General features: G+C 36.0%; 1 protein-coding gene across 3 annotated transcripts in view; it reads right to left on the reverse strand.

Annotated features, from left to right (window-relative positions):
- The window catches only part of LRP2 (LDL receptor related protein 2), a 124,362-nt gene that overhangs the window by 62,183 nt on the left and 44,986 nt on the right, over positions 1 to 17,193 (reverse strand). For all 3 annotated transcript variants that reach the window (XM_014954693.1, XM_014954694.1, XM_014954692.1), the window contains exons 16-31: positions 16,124 to 16,327; positions 15,062 to 15,254; positions 13,752 to 13,877; positions 13,325 to 13,455; positions 12,423 to 12,560; positions 11,238 to 11,519; positions 9,814 to 10,053; positions 9,069 to 9,188; positions 8,570 to 8,686; positions 7,480 to 7,857; positions 6,340 to 6,588; positions 5,135 to 5,346; positions 4,469 to 4,653; positions 3,665 to 3,893; positions 2,892 to 3,069; positions 727 to 855 (exon numbers count right to left, since the gene is read on the reverse strand). In XM_014954693.1, coding sequence (XP_014810179.1) covers positions 727 to 855; positions 2,892 to 3,069; positions 3,665 to 3,893; positions 4,469 to 4,653; positions 5,135 to 5,346; positions 6,340 to 6,588; positions 7,480 to 7,857; positions 8,570 to 8,686; positions 9,069 to 9,188; positions 9,814 to 10,053; positions 11,238 to 11,519; positions 12,423 to 12,560; positions 13,325 to 13,455; positions 13,752 to 13,877; positions 15,062 to 15,254; positions 16,124 to 16,327 — 3,111 coding nt within the window. The remainder of the gene's footprint in view (positions 1 to 726; positions 856 to 2,891; positions 3,070 to 3,664; positions 3,894 to 4,468; positions 4,654 to 5,134; positions 5,347 to 6,339; positions 6,589 to 7,479; positions 7,858 to 8,569; positions 8,687 to 9,068; positions 9,189 to 9,813; positions 10,054 to 11,237; positions 11,520 to 12,422; positions 12,561 to 13,324; positions 13,456 to 13,751; positions 13,878 to 15,061; positions 15,255 to 16,123; positions 16,328 to 17,193) is intronic.

Raw genomic sequence — 17,193 nt, forward strand, 5'->3', positions numbered from 1 at the left:
TTTCATCTGAATTCCAAATTGCATTACTTCAGAGAGGCTGAAAAGAGTGGTGAGGAACAGAGAGAGGATCTCTCCTAATTAGAGGAGGATCTCTCCTAATTAGAGGAAACCAGATCAGGACTGACTTCTTAGCAAAATACAGGCTGCCAAAGAATGTAACAGTGAATTCAAATATATACAATGGAACACATACCAGGGATGAAGGAGAACTACTGACACTATTTATCACAAGGGACAAAAATGGCATAAGAAATGGGCATAAACTAGAGAAAAATCATATTTGAACAGAAAGTCAGAAGGTTCCTGAATATCAAAAATGTTTCCCAGCTGAATATTTATAATGAGAAGAATAATATTCTCCCAGAGTATGTTTTCATTTTGAACTGATACTAAGTTCCTTCCAGATGTATTCCAACAGCAAAACATTCCATGTGTTGAGAAATTTCAAAATGTGGCTTCTTTACAAAATGCTTAAAAGAAAATTAAGTTCATCCATTTCCCCAAAAGAAGCACCTGAATCTCTGTCCAAGTTCTTGCCAGAACCTGGCTCCAAACCTTTAGGCCAAGTACGTTCCGTGCATTGTAAGTGAAGTCTGCCTGCAATGGCCCCAAACTCATTCCATGAGCAGCAGCCCACAGATCTGATGTATGCTTTTTGCCCAACAGAGGGATGGATTTGAGTGTCAGGTCTTTTTTTTTTTTAATGTCTCATTATTTCTGCCCTACCTCTCATGCAGTTCCTGTTATCAGGAGAAAGCATCCATCCTGAAGGACAAGCACAGGAAAAAAAAAGTGGTCCAGATGAAGAAAGCAAGCAGAGGTGGCTACAGGGGGACGATGCACAAGAATTGATACCTGAAAAGAAAAAAGAAAATTTTAGCAACTGTAACGTTATGAGCGACTGGAAAGAATATTCAATCCTGTTGCTACTGATAGTACCAACCCAGCACTAAATCAGGTTTACTGTTTCCTTAAAATTACAAAATTCAGTTATTTCCAAGAACCACAAGCAATACAATACACTAATAACAGGATATAATTATTCACCTAAACCTAGTACCATTATCACAGTGGTCTTATCAAAGTTTTTGCATCATATAAAATCTTTCATGCTCCTTTTCAAACTTTTCTTAACTGCACCAGGAAGCCCACAGGGTTTTCAGTCTCTGAGCATTATAACCCTTCCAGATGGGAGATTTAAATTATTTACTGAAGCTTCTTGGAGAAAACTAAAGAGAGAAAATAGTTGCCTACATCTCTTTCAAAGGTAGTGGGAGTTAAATGCATAATTTCTTGGATCACTTTGAAACTGTCAGTCTAAGCTTGTAAAATGTAAAAAAGACAGTGAAGGTGGTCTCTACTGACTGCTATTATTACTATAGACAAAAATTCAACCATTTAGATCACTTCCACAAACTTGCTGCTAAAGAGGATTTTACAGGGTGTGCCATGTTCATAAGTAAATAAAAATCAGGTTTGGAGTATAGCCTTAGCAATTGCAGCAGGCCTTATATTAAGAAGCTTGGAAGGCCAGGAAATGACACAATTGTTCCTAATACAAAAACTAACAAGAACTGAAAACAAATTAACAAAATTATGATAAAACAATGGCATAAACTCAGAATTCAAACTGTAAGAAAACTATTCATCTTATCAGTATGAGAAATCTAAACTGTAAGTGGTGTAAGGTCTAATGATTTACAAAAAAGAAGAGTGGATGACAGTTTTAACACCACATCTGGAATGTCAATCAGCAAGTAATTATTTCTTCATTTGTAAACATTAGCATGTTTTGCTATTTTGCAAGTCTTTTATTCCCTTATTCTCTCTCTGGCCACGTAAAGTACAGCAAAATAGTTCTAAAAGAAAAATCATAAGATGTACTATTTTAATGCAATGAAGAAAAGTAAACAATTTTCTCCACCAGTAGAAAGTTTTTTAAACCTTGGATTGTACTATAAAACCTCTTAAACAATAACTATGATGTATAAAATAATGGTACCCCTTGGTAACTGAACAATTTGTAGTGAGAGTGCTAAGTGGCTTTAATTCTGAACATAATTAAGGAAGTTTTTGTACCAAAACAAATATAGCACTGAAATTACTGGCGCCTTCATCAGATGCAAGTCTCGTCCGTCCACGGTATGAAAGTTTTCAAGAAAAAAAATTAATGTAAGTAATAGTAATATTTATGAATCTGAAACACTCCATACACAAGATATAGAAGAGAAAATGAAAGACAATATTTGTGTCAATATATTTCCTGCTGTTCAAGTGATGTCATGAAACAACAAAATGTCAGATTTGGAAGGTAACTCTACCTAACAAAAAGAAAAAGAAAAAAATGTTGGTTGTTGGGGTTTTTTTTCCAGTCTTTCGGCTGTAAATATCACTGGCATATGATCACAGAGAGCATCTTGAATGCGATGAAGGGATTTATTTATTATTATTATTTCCTTAAGGAAAATAATGTAAAAGTGCTTTCAGAGAAGGTTGATGACAGTAATCTTGTCTAAAAGAATGATATTATCAACATACACAGAACTGAGTCTGGTATGCCACAGAGAAAAATTTTTAAAATTAAAATGCTTTCCAAAAACGCTCCAGTTTTCTTATAAAAACATTCAAAACAAAGTGCAAGAAAATGGCACATGCTACTCCCCTATTATTCTTTTTAGCTAATCTTTATGCTCACGTGCTGCTTTGTTTACTTTCCCTGAACACCGGGCTGGACAGGCTGAAACGTCCTTCCGTTGCAAGTCAATAGTATTAATTATTTGCTTGTTTTAAAAAAGCCCATTTGCTGACAAGACTGATTCCAGGAGTGCTTGTGCATGACATCACTGCACGGCTTATATTTGTAATTACCAAAGTTGTTTTGCTGAACTTACCATTAGGTTGCTTTACAGGATGGACTGCCACAAGCCCCAAAGGCTGGTGAATGTTATAAATCATAACTGTCTGGTTTCCTCCATGCCATTTGTTGGCCCGAATTACTCGATTAGTATAGCGGTCACTCCAGTACACAAAATCTTCAAAGACAGTTAGAGCATGTGGATGCTGCAATATCTAAAAGGCAAGGAATTTTAGCAATTTAGTTCTGGAGATTTGTATATGTAAAGCTTGCAATGAAGTAATAGCAGACCCAAAGTAATAGCAGACCTGAGCATTATTTAAGAAAATAAGAAAAAAGCACCTGTGCATGAAAAGAAAATTTTCAGCAAAAGAATGTGAAATATCATCTATTGCCTGAAAACAAGACATTAATTATGGGGGAAATATAAATTTTATCAAAACAAAAATTCTTGAAAATATACATGCGGTTATTTATACCAGCTTATGTGTACCATCTGAACTATTGTGCTGGTACAGGGACAGTGCAACAAGCTGCCAGAAGCACTTCATTGGGAGATGCAAGAGGAATGATCTGAAGCGCTAAGTCTACACTCAGCTACAGGATCTGTTGAAGATTTCCTGAGAGACTGTGAGTAGGAGATGCAACTCTTTTTTTTCCTGATGTAGCAAGCAACTAAAATACTTCATATCTGCTTCACCCAAGTATTTTGAAAAAAAAAATACATCCAAGTTTACACCAGTACAAATATGTTTTTAAATACTATCAGCAAGGACATGGGAAAATGATGGTTTCTTATTAATGTCTTACCAGATCACTTGCAACCACCTGTCGTCTGTTGTTTCCATTGTAGTCACAAAAATCAATATAATCAAGATAAGCATCAGCAAAGTAGAGAAGTTTATTTGGGTAATCAATGGAGAGTCCATTGGGCCAGTAGATTTTATCGCTAATAATCACTGTTCGCATTTTGCCATCCATGCTGGCTTTTTCAATTCGAGGGTTTTGGCCCCAGTCAGTCCAGAACATTACATGAGCACTGAAAAAAGTAACTTATCGTTACCAATCTGAAAAAAAACCTAGCTGCCTATTGAGAAACATTACATTTTTGACTCATCAGTCACAAAAAATGGAAACAACCTTTTTAAGAAAAGTCCCACATGATGATACTGAAATTATTCATTTCATTAGTATGCTTACTTAAGATATTACAGTAATTTCTGCTGTAAAAATTCTTTTAATACTTCTAGTGGTGTTCTCATTTGTCAATAATAGCAGCATATTACGTGTAAATTTGTGGTATATCACCAACTGATAATGATCAGTCAGAATTTTGAATTAACAACTAGAAAGCAAATATAGGAAAATCTGTTCTACAGGGGAAAAAACCCCATCCTGTAACAGTGAAACAGAGCAACAGATTATAAATAATTACCATATGACTTCAAATATTAAATCAACTCTGCAAACACGCTATGTTAAAAAATGGTCTTAATTTTTCTCTGCCACTTGTCACTGAAAATTACAATAAAATTTGGGCATCACAAATTTGAATATTGTTACATCATAAAATATGCATCTTTTCAAAAAAAACATTAAAAAAAAAAATCTTACTCAATTCTGGGATCTAACACTAGTCCCCTTGGGTTTGTTATATTTTCACTAATCAGCACAGTCCTGTGGCTCCCATCCATTTTAGAGACTTCAATTGTTTCCAGAACAAAGTCTGTCCAGTAAAGATTGCGACCTACCCAATCTACCGCTATACTTTCAGTCACGGTGACACCACTGTCAAACACCTGTTTAAGAATAAAAATTTAAAAAAAAAAGGAGAGAGAGAGAACAAAGTAGTTGATATTAATTTTTTATCCTTTCCATTTCTATAGATATGGAAACACAGGGAACCAAATCTCTAACATTTTCTAAGTCTCTTATGCAGAATGAGTCACAAAGTACACATTCAAAGCACTGATGAAGCATATACCCCAAAACTCCTGCTAACTTCAGTGGGTCTATTGAAGAAGTTAGCATCTATTAATAGGAAAAACAACTTATAAGTTGAGCTGAAATCAGTTTATAAGTCTGATGTTTTAAAAGGGCTTCTTGAAAGCATTCAGGTTTGGGGTTGACTTAGTGTCTCTGAAGTTGTTTCACTTTGTGTATATTATCTCTCTTTTTATTATGTTGGGATTTCCCTCTTCCCCTTTGTTAACTGGAGATACACAATGTCTTCATTTTCTCTCCGCAATGAAAAGACAAGAATAATTCAAAGAAACTTACTATTTTTCGGTCAGTCCCATTTTGATAAGCACTCCAAATTTTATCCTGTGTTGTATCAGACCAAAAGATACGGCCTGTGATTGAATCAAAATCAATAGCCACAATATTCCTTCCATCCCGAATCAGAGAATAAATACTGTGTGACTGAGAGGTGATGTTGTCCACAACAATTTGGTTACGACTTGCCACCAGCAAAAGAAGATTCCCAGACTCTGCCAAAGGAAAATAAAATAAAATAAACCAATAAGCTATTCAACAGTAATTCTATAAGAAAAAGAAACACTGAGAAATTTGACATGGCTTTATAGCATCAAAGCTATTGGATCTAGACATATATATTGAAAGGACAAATTCAAACCAATTCTCAGGCCAAGAAATTTTAACATACCCAGTTTGTCCATCCTGATTTTTGGATCTACCTTGGCTTTTCTCCACCCTTTCTCCATCATTTACTCTTTCTATTAGACTCCCCTTCCAGTCTCATAGCTGGACCTTGGGTCCTCTTCCCATTGTCTAATCATTTGCCAACATCCAACCCTAATTGCTGTGTTTAGATTGCTGCACAGCAGCTTACACTGATAAGCTGCTGAAAAACAACTGTGGAGTAGCAACCATGAAGACAGGAAACTATGAGAAACTCCCTATTAGTAAGAGCCAAACTTTTTTTGAAGGTAAATTGCAAGAATTTTCCACAACCTTAGTAGAACTCTTGAAGCAGGAAACCTGTAGTGACAAATTCCACTGGGTATACGGCTCCTCTGCACTGTCAGTGTACTACGTAAGAGAGAACAGCAGACAGCCAGGCTGCATCAGTGGTGTCTGCCCTTTAGAAATGAGCATAGTATGGCATGGGCACTAGGTAAATCCTGTGAAAGGCTGGGATTTAAACACTCTGTGAGCATTGAACTTTATAAGGAGCAAATTTTAACCTATGGCTTATAGGTACCTGGCATAGCTTTTCTCCAGAATATTATTTTGATCATTCTGGGGTTAAAAATTACAGTGTTATTTTAAATATATTATTTCAAGGAAATAACAGTTTCCAATTAACCCCTCAGCTAGAAGTTTTAATACTCAAGGTGATTTGCCATGAACAACTTTGCCTTTTTACATCAGTTCTTTTAAGGGAACGATATGAAAATAGTGAAGCTGGACACTTTCCAGACAATGTTGTCATCCATTTGGTTGACATCAATATTCCTCACCTGCTGCTTTACAAGTCTTCCCATTGGTTTCTAGAATGTATCCTTCATCACAGTAACACCTAAAAGACCCTCTCTCATTGTAACAATGCTGACTACAAAAGCCTGGAGGGTCACATTCATTAATATCTTCACAGGTCTTAGAGTCATTTGCAAGCTGGTATCCAACAGGACATGTACACTGAGCTCCAAAGGGTCCTTGAATACATTCATGAGTGCAGCCGGCGTTATTGTCAGAGCAGCTCTCCTGATCTGAAATGGGGTTGGGGAAGCAAATAAACAAATAGTTAACAAAAGCTACTTAAGCTAAATTTATTACTTTGCAACTGCATTACTAGTCTAGGATTGCTACTAAAACATTACTCCACAATCATCAGTTATGCAATGGGAGGCTGGACTGATGCCCTATGCAAAATGTAACACGCCCAATGCACACAAAGGCAGGTAACAACATGGTATGTACTACTGAATCCCATTAAATGAATGTGTAAACAGAAGGCTGTCTAAACATTTATAAGAATTTTTTCAAAACAAGCTAGAAATATATAAAAATTTACTATACCACTCCAAACCTAAAATTGTATTAATAAACAATAATTTTAAATCATTTATAATCATACCTGGCTGTGGTTCATCTGAGAATGTGTATTGATTAAAGAGAAGGAGGAGGAAAGAAGGAAAGAAAAAGGTTAAATCAATTCATAATCAACATAAATACAAATTCTGGCTACACGTGAGCTTTTAGATTCTTTTCATGATTTTTGAAGTTAGAAATTTAAAAGAAAATACTAAGGATTGAATCACATTTCATCTGAACTTAAAGCATAGCATGCTTTAGTGAATGTGTTCAGGAACACAAAGCTCGTTCCCATATTTCTATATAAAAACCTATACTGAATTCAGTGGAAGTCACATCTGAATTTAGAGCACAAGACTGCATATATCTAATGAATTCATCAATCATCATCATAGTCTCCTTTCACTGCAAGCAAGTTCGACTTAGTAATTTGAGCTCTAATTTCAACATGCTTACAGTTTCTGCTAGAAATGCTGCTGCACTAAATACAGCATGCTGAATAATCCATTTCTTTCTAAAGCTGTAGAACATAGCAGGCTATAGCAGATATTTGAGCAGTAACTTACTGCACAATGGGGATTCATCAGCTCCATTGGGACAATCAGCAGTATTATCACATACTCTGCTCAGATTCACACAGACACTGTGACCGGGGCACTGCCACTGCCAGCTGGGGCACCGGAAGGGTTGAGTAGGACAATCTCTCTCATCGCTCATATCCCTGCAGTCATTATCACCATCACAGATCCATGCTCGATAGACACAGTTGCCATTATCACAGCGGAAAAGAGACGGAGGACAGGTCCTGGCAGGACACCTATGATGTTCATCTGAGCCATCTGCACAGTCAAGATGGCCATCACACTCCCAGTTAGCAGGAATACAATTGCCGTCTGATTGACATTGGAATTCATTCTGGTGGCACATCCCTGGTGGTCTTGTAGCTAAAACAGTGACATTGAACAGTTCAGAAGCTGTTTCAATTTTAGACAGAGAGGCAAAATCATTCTGTTCAGTTCATCTCTTGCGTAAGTAGTTACAATACAATAAGAACTGTGTTGCTATTAGATCAGGCATAGAATCACACTCAATATACATGATGCTTCCAAATCCGGCCAATTTAACTCCTACTTCATAATATGGCAAACGAGGCAATTCAACTATTGTTAGATTTTGAGCAAGCACATGGTGATACTTAAGTATATTGACTTCTACGTACATGCACAAAGCAATACAAAATTACTTGCTGAAACTAGTCTTCACCACCCTGCATTGTAACATTTTAACTAACTTAAATGTACAAAATTGCTCAAGGAAAATTTCGGTCTAACTCTCACGGATACAAGGTTTTCAGTTTACTAGATGAACAGACTTCTTCATTTTACTTTTAAACCCTGAGACTGAGGTGCCAAGTAAAACAAAATGTTAGAGCCAAAAGGAATGCAAAGTCTACTCTTTGCCAGAAAAATCTACTCTTGAGATGGAACCTACTGTGTTTGAAATTTCTGCCCAGAACAAAAGATTTATAGACAAATTCCCTAAAAAGAATTTTGAGGTCTTGACAATAGTGCCAATTAGTTGATACAGCAGATAAAGGAAATTTTCAAAAGCATCATCTAATAACTGAAGTCTTTCTTTCAGCATCAATATACTTACGGCAATCAGACTCATCCGAGTGATCATTACAGTCAAATACACCATCACACTGGTAGTAACTGCTGATACACTGGTCTCCACTTAGACATTTAAATTCTGTGGCACTGCAGTTATAAACTACAAAATTAAAAAATATTGATATTATTTATTTATTTTACAGAGCTAGATGGCACCCAATTTTTCTACAGGTGCCCAAGTCAGATACGATATCAGGGGTTCAAGTTCCACTGAAGGCCATGATTTCCCTGGGACACAGAAAATGCAGTGACCTTGGAATGTAAAGAAAACAGAGGAAACAGATTTCAGCCCTCTGCAACCAGCCCAGAGATCAAAGGGCTTACAAAAATGCTAAAAGAAGCATCACAAACAGGGTTACTTTATGGATAGGTTTATTAGGCATTCTGCTATCTTGGAGCTGGTAATATGAGATCACCAAAGACCCCCCAGGGGGCAAGAGTGAGGAAAGAATAAAGAGGCATTGAAAGGAAGCTACACTTACTGCAGTCATGCTCATCAGCACCATCTATACAGTCTTTGTCTCCATCGCAGACATAGAACGGGTCAATACAGCGATGGTCTGGACACTGAAATTGCCTGGGTTCACAAGTACCTGTGAAAGCTATTGAGAATAACAATAAATGCAGATGTGTTTCTTGTCTCTCTTCTGAAATCAGCATAATACTGAGACAGCAGAAAGACACTATCACTAGCTTGCAGCATGTAATGCAGCAACTAGTAATCATATAAATTACAAGCACTAATAACATTTGTATCAGGTAATTGTTTATTCACATGTAGGCTTGGACTCATGCAAAATAAACAGAAGATTCCACTCAGCAATAAATAATGCTAAAGAAAGTACATGGAAAAACTACTGTCTTACAACCGGTAAAAACTTTCGGACTAGATTAGCTGACTATGCCATCAGCCATTACTGAGACCACTCATGAAATAAGTGCTTAGAAGATCTAAGTTTTAGCTGCTTTTTGCTGTAAGTTGCAGTGGATGACATTATGTAGCACCATGACAATAACTATCACAGTTGCCCCTTTTTAAAAAAAAATTTCTGCATTCTACTTGGCCCTGGTCGTTCAAATTAGATGAGTTTTCCATGTCTTACAGACTGCAAAATATTAATCTAACTTAGATACCTGTTCTTTCTTCCTAATTTATCATCCTTACACCAACAGACATATCTATGCAGACATGTTGCTTAAAAAACAACAGACAGTTGTGATACTCACTGCAGTTTTTTTCATCTGACCCATCACCACAGTCATTATCAGTATCACATAACCAGATCCTAGGAATACATCTTCTATTATCACAGGTGAACAGGGTTACAGGGCATGAAGTGGGTCCTTGTGTAGGACAATGCAATTCATCACTGCCATCCAAACAGTCATTATGTTTATCACAACGCCAGCGACCTGGGATACACTGTCCACTGGCACAGGTAAAAGCTGATGAAGCACAAGTATTGTCTAAATAAACAACAAAACAGGAGGACATTTTTATAAAGATCTGCAAAATTTGCCTTCCCTGCCAGAGTATTCAGTACATTTAGTAGACTTACACAATGTCTAAAATATGCATCAAATTCTAAAATGCACATTGCTTAAGATGAAAAATATCTGTCATGCCAACATGCTGCAGAACTGAACAGGATATTCACAAGCTATTTTAAACTGCATGAATCAATAAAAAACTAAATTGTTAAGCACTTCAAAACAATTGAAAGAACAAGAAAAATAACTTCTTCAAGTAGCCATTTGCTTTATGCTTTCCTTTTCCCCAACAGACATTCTAGTTATTCTAACATAGCTCACTGATAAGAAACAGAGTTTATACCTGAGTCATATTAGCTAGCCCTATACATTAATGAGCACATTTTATTAATATGTCCTTTTTTTCTTGTTTGTGTTTTAAAAGAAAGAATTAACTCTGAAGAAAGAAGCACCAAATAAATCATAAAAGCCAAGAACTCTTCAATATCTTATCAACTCTAATTATTCCACTATTCTCTCAATTTATTTGATCAACAAAATATTTTTTGTAGAACAGTCTACAGTAAAACCAGGAAATGAACCAATCTGCTTTTAATCCACTTCACCGTAAAAATCCAGGTGTAACTAACAGTTCAGAAGTGCCCAAATATAACAAAACCAGAAAAATTTCTATTCAGATGTTAAATAAAATAAAAGGTGCTGCTCTAACCTCAGGGGAGGGTTAGACAATGCATATGGTTCTGTTATTTTTTTCCTTATAGTGATACTTTTAAATGTCTTCATCTTTATTAAGATCGTTTGTCTGTCCCCATGCAACAAAATAAGACAAGCAATTTTCCAATATCTTTCAAAATTTACAAAAAAATAATTAAGGCAATTTTTTTTCTTTAAAAAATAAATTTTTGTTACTCTGTAAATCAAATTTTGAGAACTAGAGAGATGTGAATATTTTCATGCATTCTCTAGGTGCCCAATGTTGAATCCCATATTCCCAAGAGTTATCTGAATAATTTCCAAAGTAGCTCATCTCCCAGGTAGATTTCAGGATTTACCCACAGATGCAACACTAAAAAGTTGGGGTTTATTCCACCAAAATCAGACTGACCCATCAAACTTTCCAAATGGCAAACAACAAACAGTAAGTAACAGGGATTACTTACTTAAAGAACCACAGTTTTGTTCATCACTGTTATCATGGCAATCATCGACACCATCACACTGATAGTATTGAGGAACACATCTTCCATTACCACAGGAAAAAGAGTAGGAGCCACACTGCAAAGTGGGTGGCTCATTGGATGGATCTTCAACGCATGTCAGCTGATTTGCAGCCAGCTTCATGCCATAAGGACAACCACAAACTCTTTGAAAATTTGGTACCGGGAAGCAGAAATGGCTGCAGTCTCCATTGGGATTTGTTCCTCTGTTACAGTAGTTAGAGCCTTAAAAAGTGATAGAGAGATCAATGTATACATTACTGATAAAGGCTTGGGAACTATTAAAATAGCATAGCAACTGTAAAATAATGTTTAAAAACAATAATAATAAAATAGAATGCTGTAGCAAATCCTGGTTTTGCATACACTGCAAACCAAGGTCAAGTTCACTAGTAAGTTATAATAATAAGTCCCAATTGAATATACTCTTTATTGAGACAAATGTTTATGGAAGCCAAGAACAAACTACTAAATTTCATCTAATTTGCCACCCATTTTCAGCAACTGCCTGGAAACAAGTATATTATCACAAATGAGGACCTTTGCCTGAGCAAGGCTGGGAGACCTGATCCAATCTTTGGACACCAAATAGATGGTGAGCTTTAGCACACGGTTTGATCATACATTTGATAAGTGAATTGGATGTTTTACTAAATTAACTACAATACCAAATCCTTGTTTTAGATCATAGAATCACATAGAATTCAGCAGTGAAAAGAAGACAAAAGTAAAGACTTATGCACAGTGAATACTTTAGGAATAGTAGTTTGATTAATAAACGTTTACCCAATTCCTCCAAATAAACAGTTCAGTTTAACTAAAACTTCTACTGGAAAAAGAGAAATACAAGGATGTAAATGGTGATACAAATACACAAAATACAATGGAATCATAAATTTCCTTTTACACGGTTATTAAGTAAAGTAACAGGAGTGGTGGAGGAAAACTGCATACAGTCACAAAACAGTGAAATACATGTGTGATTGCTGGTGGCCGTGTTGCCTCCTTGCCTGTCAGGTATCATTCAGTAAAGCCATTCCTAAAATTGAGAGAGGAAACCTGCTGTCCTGATATTTTGATTCTTATTTCCTATTTCATGTCTTTCATTTGTACAACAAAAGAGCTCACCTATTTGGGAATGAGCATCATATGCTTTAACATGCATAATGTTACTAATGCCCCTCCTTATAATAGTCATTTCTCCTCCATCAGACTTCCTCACTCGAACTATTCCACCAAGTCTCCAGTCAGTGAAATAGGCATAACCTGTTTTAAAAGACATTTAACCCATAACAATTACAAAGCAATAGGATATAAAAGATCAAGCATCATTAGAAAAAAATGCAAGGCTTTTCACGTAAATTTAATAATTTTTCATAAGTGTTTCATAAAAAAGACAAAAGGACTTTTATCACTAATTCAGTCAAGGTAAGTCCTTCAATCACAGGCAGACACAACACAGAAAAACAAGCCCTCTCAGATTTCGCTTAGATTGAAAGATAACAGACTCAGCTGTCATTTCACGGTCCAAGGCAATTTTAGAAGTCATTCATTAAGACAACTTTCCAGAAAATTCTAGAATATTTTTTAATACATTTTTATACAAAATCAAAAGGGATCAGATGCTGGCATCTTTAGTCACACACAAAATAAATCCACTGATAAACTCTACATACAATAAATAAAATACTGAAATTGCTGATCATCTCTAACGAGATGATTTACCTTCTCTGTCCAGCATGAGTAGCCCACCTTGGAAGCTATAATTAGTATAGTATGTCTGCCTTGTTGCACTAAAAGAGTTACCTGATTTGCCTCAAATTATTTGAACACAAATATACATAAAAACAGCCCTAAAACTAAGCAAGAAGTACTAAATATATATATTTGTATAGAAACTTTCAACACTGCTATTTATAGGAAAAGCATTATTACAAAGGCCATGTTATTTTCACTCACATACTCACAGATCATCATATGAAAAAAAGTCTGTGGTAATAGTAGATAATATTTTTCAATGCCAGACTTACCTCCAAAAATAGTAAGGCCAAATGGGTGAGTCATCTGAGTAATACGTTCAAGAGTCCGTCTATCCAGCCCATCAAAGGTGCTGTGCTCAATTTTATCAAAAAAAGCATCCACCCAGTACAGCCTTAGAGAACTAGAAATAATGAAAATGTCATATCTCTTCAAATGACATTATGTCCTTCAAGAAGCACTAACATTTTCTCAAATAATAATCTTAAACCTGACAAGAGGATATTGGGGCATGCGGGGAGAGATTCTGATGAAATTTTACATTTTGCAGGCTTTTTAACGAATTGAACAATAAGGTCTTCAGCAGAAAAGTGCCAGCACATGCAATCTGACAGAATTCCTTAATTTTTAATCCCTAACAGTTTAAAGAAAGAAACACATTTGCTTAAAAAACTGCTCTGTCTTCTGTGCTGTCCTTACCTCCAGTCAATGGCCAGGCCATTAGGCCAGCCTAGCGTTGTGTTCACAATTGGCAAGGCATGGGATCCATCGCTCCAGGCCCTCATGATTTTCGCAGGACGGAACCAATCTGTCCAGAATATATAACTGAAAGGACACATGTCAGAAAACACATAAACTCAATGGTATAACGTAATTAAACAGAGTAAACATTTGAGCAGCATTAACATTCTCCTTTTACCAGCCCTTCACATACCTTAAAAAAAAAAAAAAAAACAATTTTATGTTGACCCTCTCCTCAATTGGTAGCAGTATCAACAATTAATATTTATCCTTTGTACAACTTCTACAATCTTCGGAAGTGGGTTTTCCCTTTAGACATAAAATATCTGTAACTTTGCTAAAATTGTTAAGGATTTCATTTAAGTACTGACAGGGAGGAAGAAGCAAGCAAAAATGCATCTTCCAGGTAATACAAGTAAGCATGAATCTTACAAAGAATTTTCTCTTAATCCTTTTGACTTATGCCTATAGTCAAAGAGCTGATGCTAGTGTTAAATAACTTTACAAAGCAGTGAACAGAGAAGATCAGGATACTCAAGGATCTAAATTCAACACTATTCTTATAAGATTACTTCCAAAATAGTATATTTGGTTACTAAACATGAAAATTCCATATCCAAGAATTAAGAAATTCAGTAGGTATGGTGGTAGAAACCTGAACTATGCTGTGAAAGAAACGCTGTTTTGGCATGGCCAAATAACCCAGAGTACTGAATTTGAAGTTAATCGTTTCCATTGAAAAAAAGCAGGGCTTCACTTTATGTACAAAGAATCACATATTGTAAGGTCGATATCAAATACAGCCAGTAGTATCTAATATGTTTCAAATAAATAAATTCAGATAGAAAAAATAAAGGCACCAAGGTCAGCGTTCTGGGAACAGAAAGTACATTAAAAATAATTACAAAACTTTATCTTTCAGCTACAAGAAATAGCTTTCTAATCTGAATGATACAAAGAAACAAAGTTCTTTTGCTTGTTTATCAACACACAGGAGTATAAGAAAAAACACTGATGCTTTTAAAGAGAATTCTTTTGAGTGCTTTTTCCATGTGGAATCTGTAACACTTGCCCTTTCTGGGTGCTGAATCCTAGGCCAGAATAAAGCAAACAAGATAAAGACCAGAGAACTGAAAATAGACAGTATTTTGGAAAGAACACAAAGCCATACAGAAATCCAGAATGAGATGCAAATCTAACCTCACCAATTCTGCTTAGACCATAAATTTGTTCATATAGTTTCATGTGAGAATCAAAGCTGAACTTACCCAATAACAGGATGAACCACTATTGATCGAGGATTATTTAAATTCTGAACAATTGCTCTCCTAGATTTATCTGCCAGCCTCATCACACTAATGCTCCTGTATCGAGGGTCTGTCCAGTACAGATTCTTTGAGATCCAGTCAAAGGCCAAATCTTCCACACTTTCCACTCTATTAGCTGTCAGGATTTCTCTTCCTAGAATTTTTAACACACATAATGATTGTAAATGTTTCGGAACAGAGGAAATAACATGAACGCACGCACTATTGTGTTCACAACACTAGTGGTTTCCCTTGGTAAAAATGCTGCCTCTGTGCTATATAAAGACCAATAACCAAGGGGAGAGGAGGTGCCCCTTGCTCCAGGCAAAGGAGGTACATGTTCAGGAGCACAAACCCAAAAGAGGAGAAATAAAGACAAGAGAAAAATCTGTCGCTAAGTTTACACTGAGAGGATTTTTATGAATGAAGGTCAGCAAGGTCAGGGCAGTAAGAACACCTTGCTTAACAGCCAGACCTTGCCTACTTTTTGCATAGTAATAGTCAGCTGCAGTCTACCATTACTCTAACCCAAGGCAGCAAGCAATCTTGGAAGACTATATGCTGACTTGATATATATTTGATCATTATCATAAATTGGAGAGAAAGACTCCTCACACTACCACAAATAACACTCCCGAAAATCTCACAACCATAATGTTCTTTTCTTTTTTGTATTACAGTATCATAATAAACATCCTGCTCTTCAGATAGGGAACTTGAAAAGAGAAAACTCAGTTTCATACTACTGAAAGACATACTGGTCTGCATAAACAGACTGGTGATAACAAATACTAGTTGTGAGAAGTGCTACAAATCGTTCATTCCCAGATTCAGCTAGTTTTGTCAAAGATCAGGAGACTTAACTAGCTTAATATAAGTTGAAAAACATTTTTGACACTTTCCAAATTACTGGGGTAACACAGATTTATCCATATATCTCACAATGTGACTTTTTCTGCTTCTTTTTAGAAATATATATTCTACTCTCCTTACCACAATTACTGTACTAAGAAAGATTCTCACCTGAACCATCAGTTTTCTGTTTATAGATCATGTCTTTACTTGTGTCTGAAAAAAAAATGGTGTCATCCTGAGCAGAGAAGTCAATTCCAACGAAGTATGAAGGACTCCCTGTTACAGGTATGATCACGTCTTCCTGGGTGGAGAGATTAAATGGGATCCCCCTCACTGCCAGCTGGGATGAAAACAGCAGGAACTGCTGCACAGCTGCAAAAGAAAAGATCAGACACAGTCTTTACTTATTCACAGGGTGAGACAATTGAGCATTAATTAACCATAAAGCTTTATTTTCCTTTGGCAACACTAATAGCCTGGCAATAGAAAAAGGAAGAATGAGAAATTAGGAATTTAAATACATACAGACCTAAAAACTGAAGAAGAAACAAAGCCTAACCCAGAATATCAGGTGATGTTATTTCTCTTACATTTTTACTGTGGTCCTAATACACCTTTTCAGGAAACATTATCCCTAGGAAGCAGAAATCTCCTATTGTGCTCCCCCTTTCTCAATCACCCATAAAAAAATAACTCACAGGCTTTGGGGAGCAACCATATAACCAGATCATATCTGAGGTAGCCAGATAAATGCATGGCCAAATAGTAAAACTATAGCAAACGTATCTGGCTTAATTTGCCAATAGGTACCCATGGTAAAACTCCCATCAGTGACAATTCTGCTCTCAAACAGGAAGCAGCAGATTGTTGATGGAAGCTCACAGCTCCAAAACCGAATCTCTTATTCTTGCCATATGTGTTCAAAGGGAGAAGACCAACCTGAGAGGTTGGACCAGATGATCCTCGAATTCCCTTCCAACCTGGTATTCTATGATTCTATGATAATCTGCACATTACTGCACAGGAAAGCAGGCTTGTGTGTTCAAAATAATGCAAAATCTGCATATTAGCAAGCATTTATGCTTAATTTTGGGATTGACAGTTTAATCGTACAGCTGCCTACACATATTCCATATCTAACTCTATTAAAATGTTTACAAAATTTAGTAAGTCTAAGTTGTTGTAGCTTGAAATGAACATCAGCAGAAATGACTACATTTAAAGCTGTCAACAAGAGT

The sequence above is a fragment of the Calidris pugnax genome, unplaced genomic scaffold (genome assembly GCF_001431845.1).
Source record: "Calidris pugnax isolate Ruff unplaced genomic scaffold, ASM143184v1 scaffold103, whole genome shotgun sequence".
Classification (NCBI taxonomy): domain Eukaryota; kingdom Metazoa; phylum Chordata; class Aves; order Charadriiformes; family Scolopacidae; genus Calidris; species Calidris pugnax.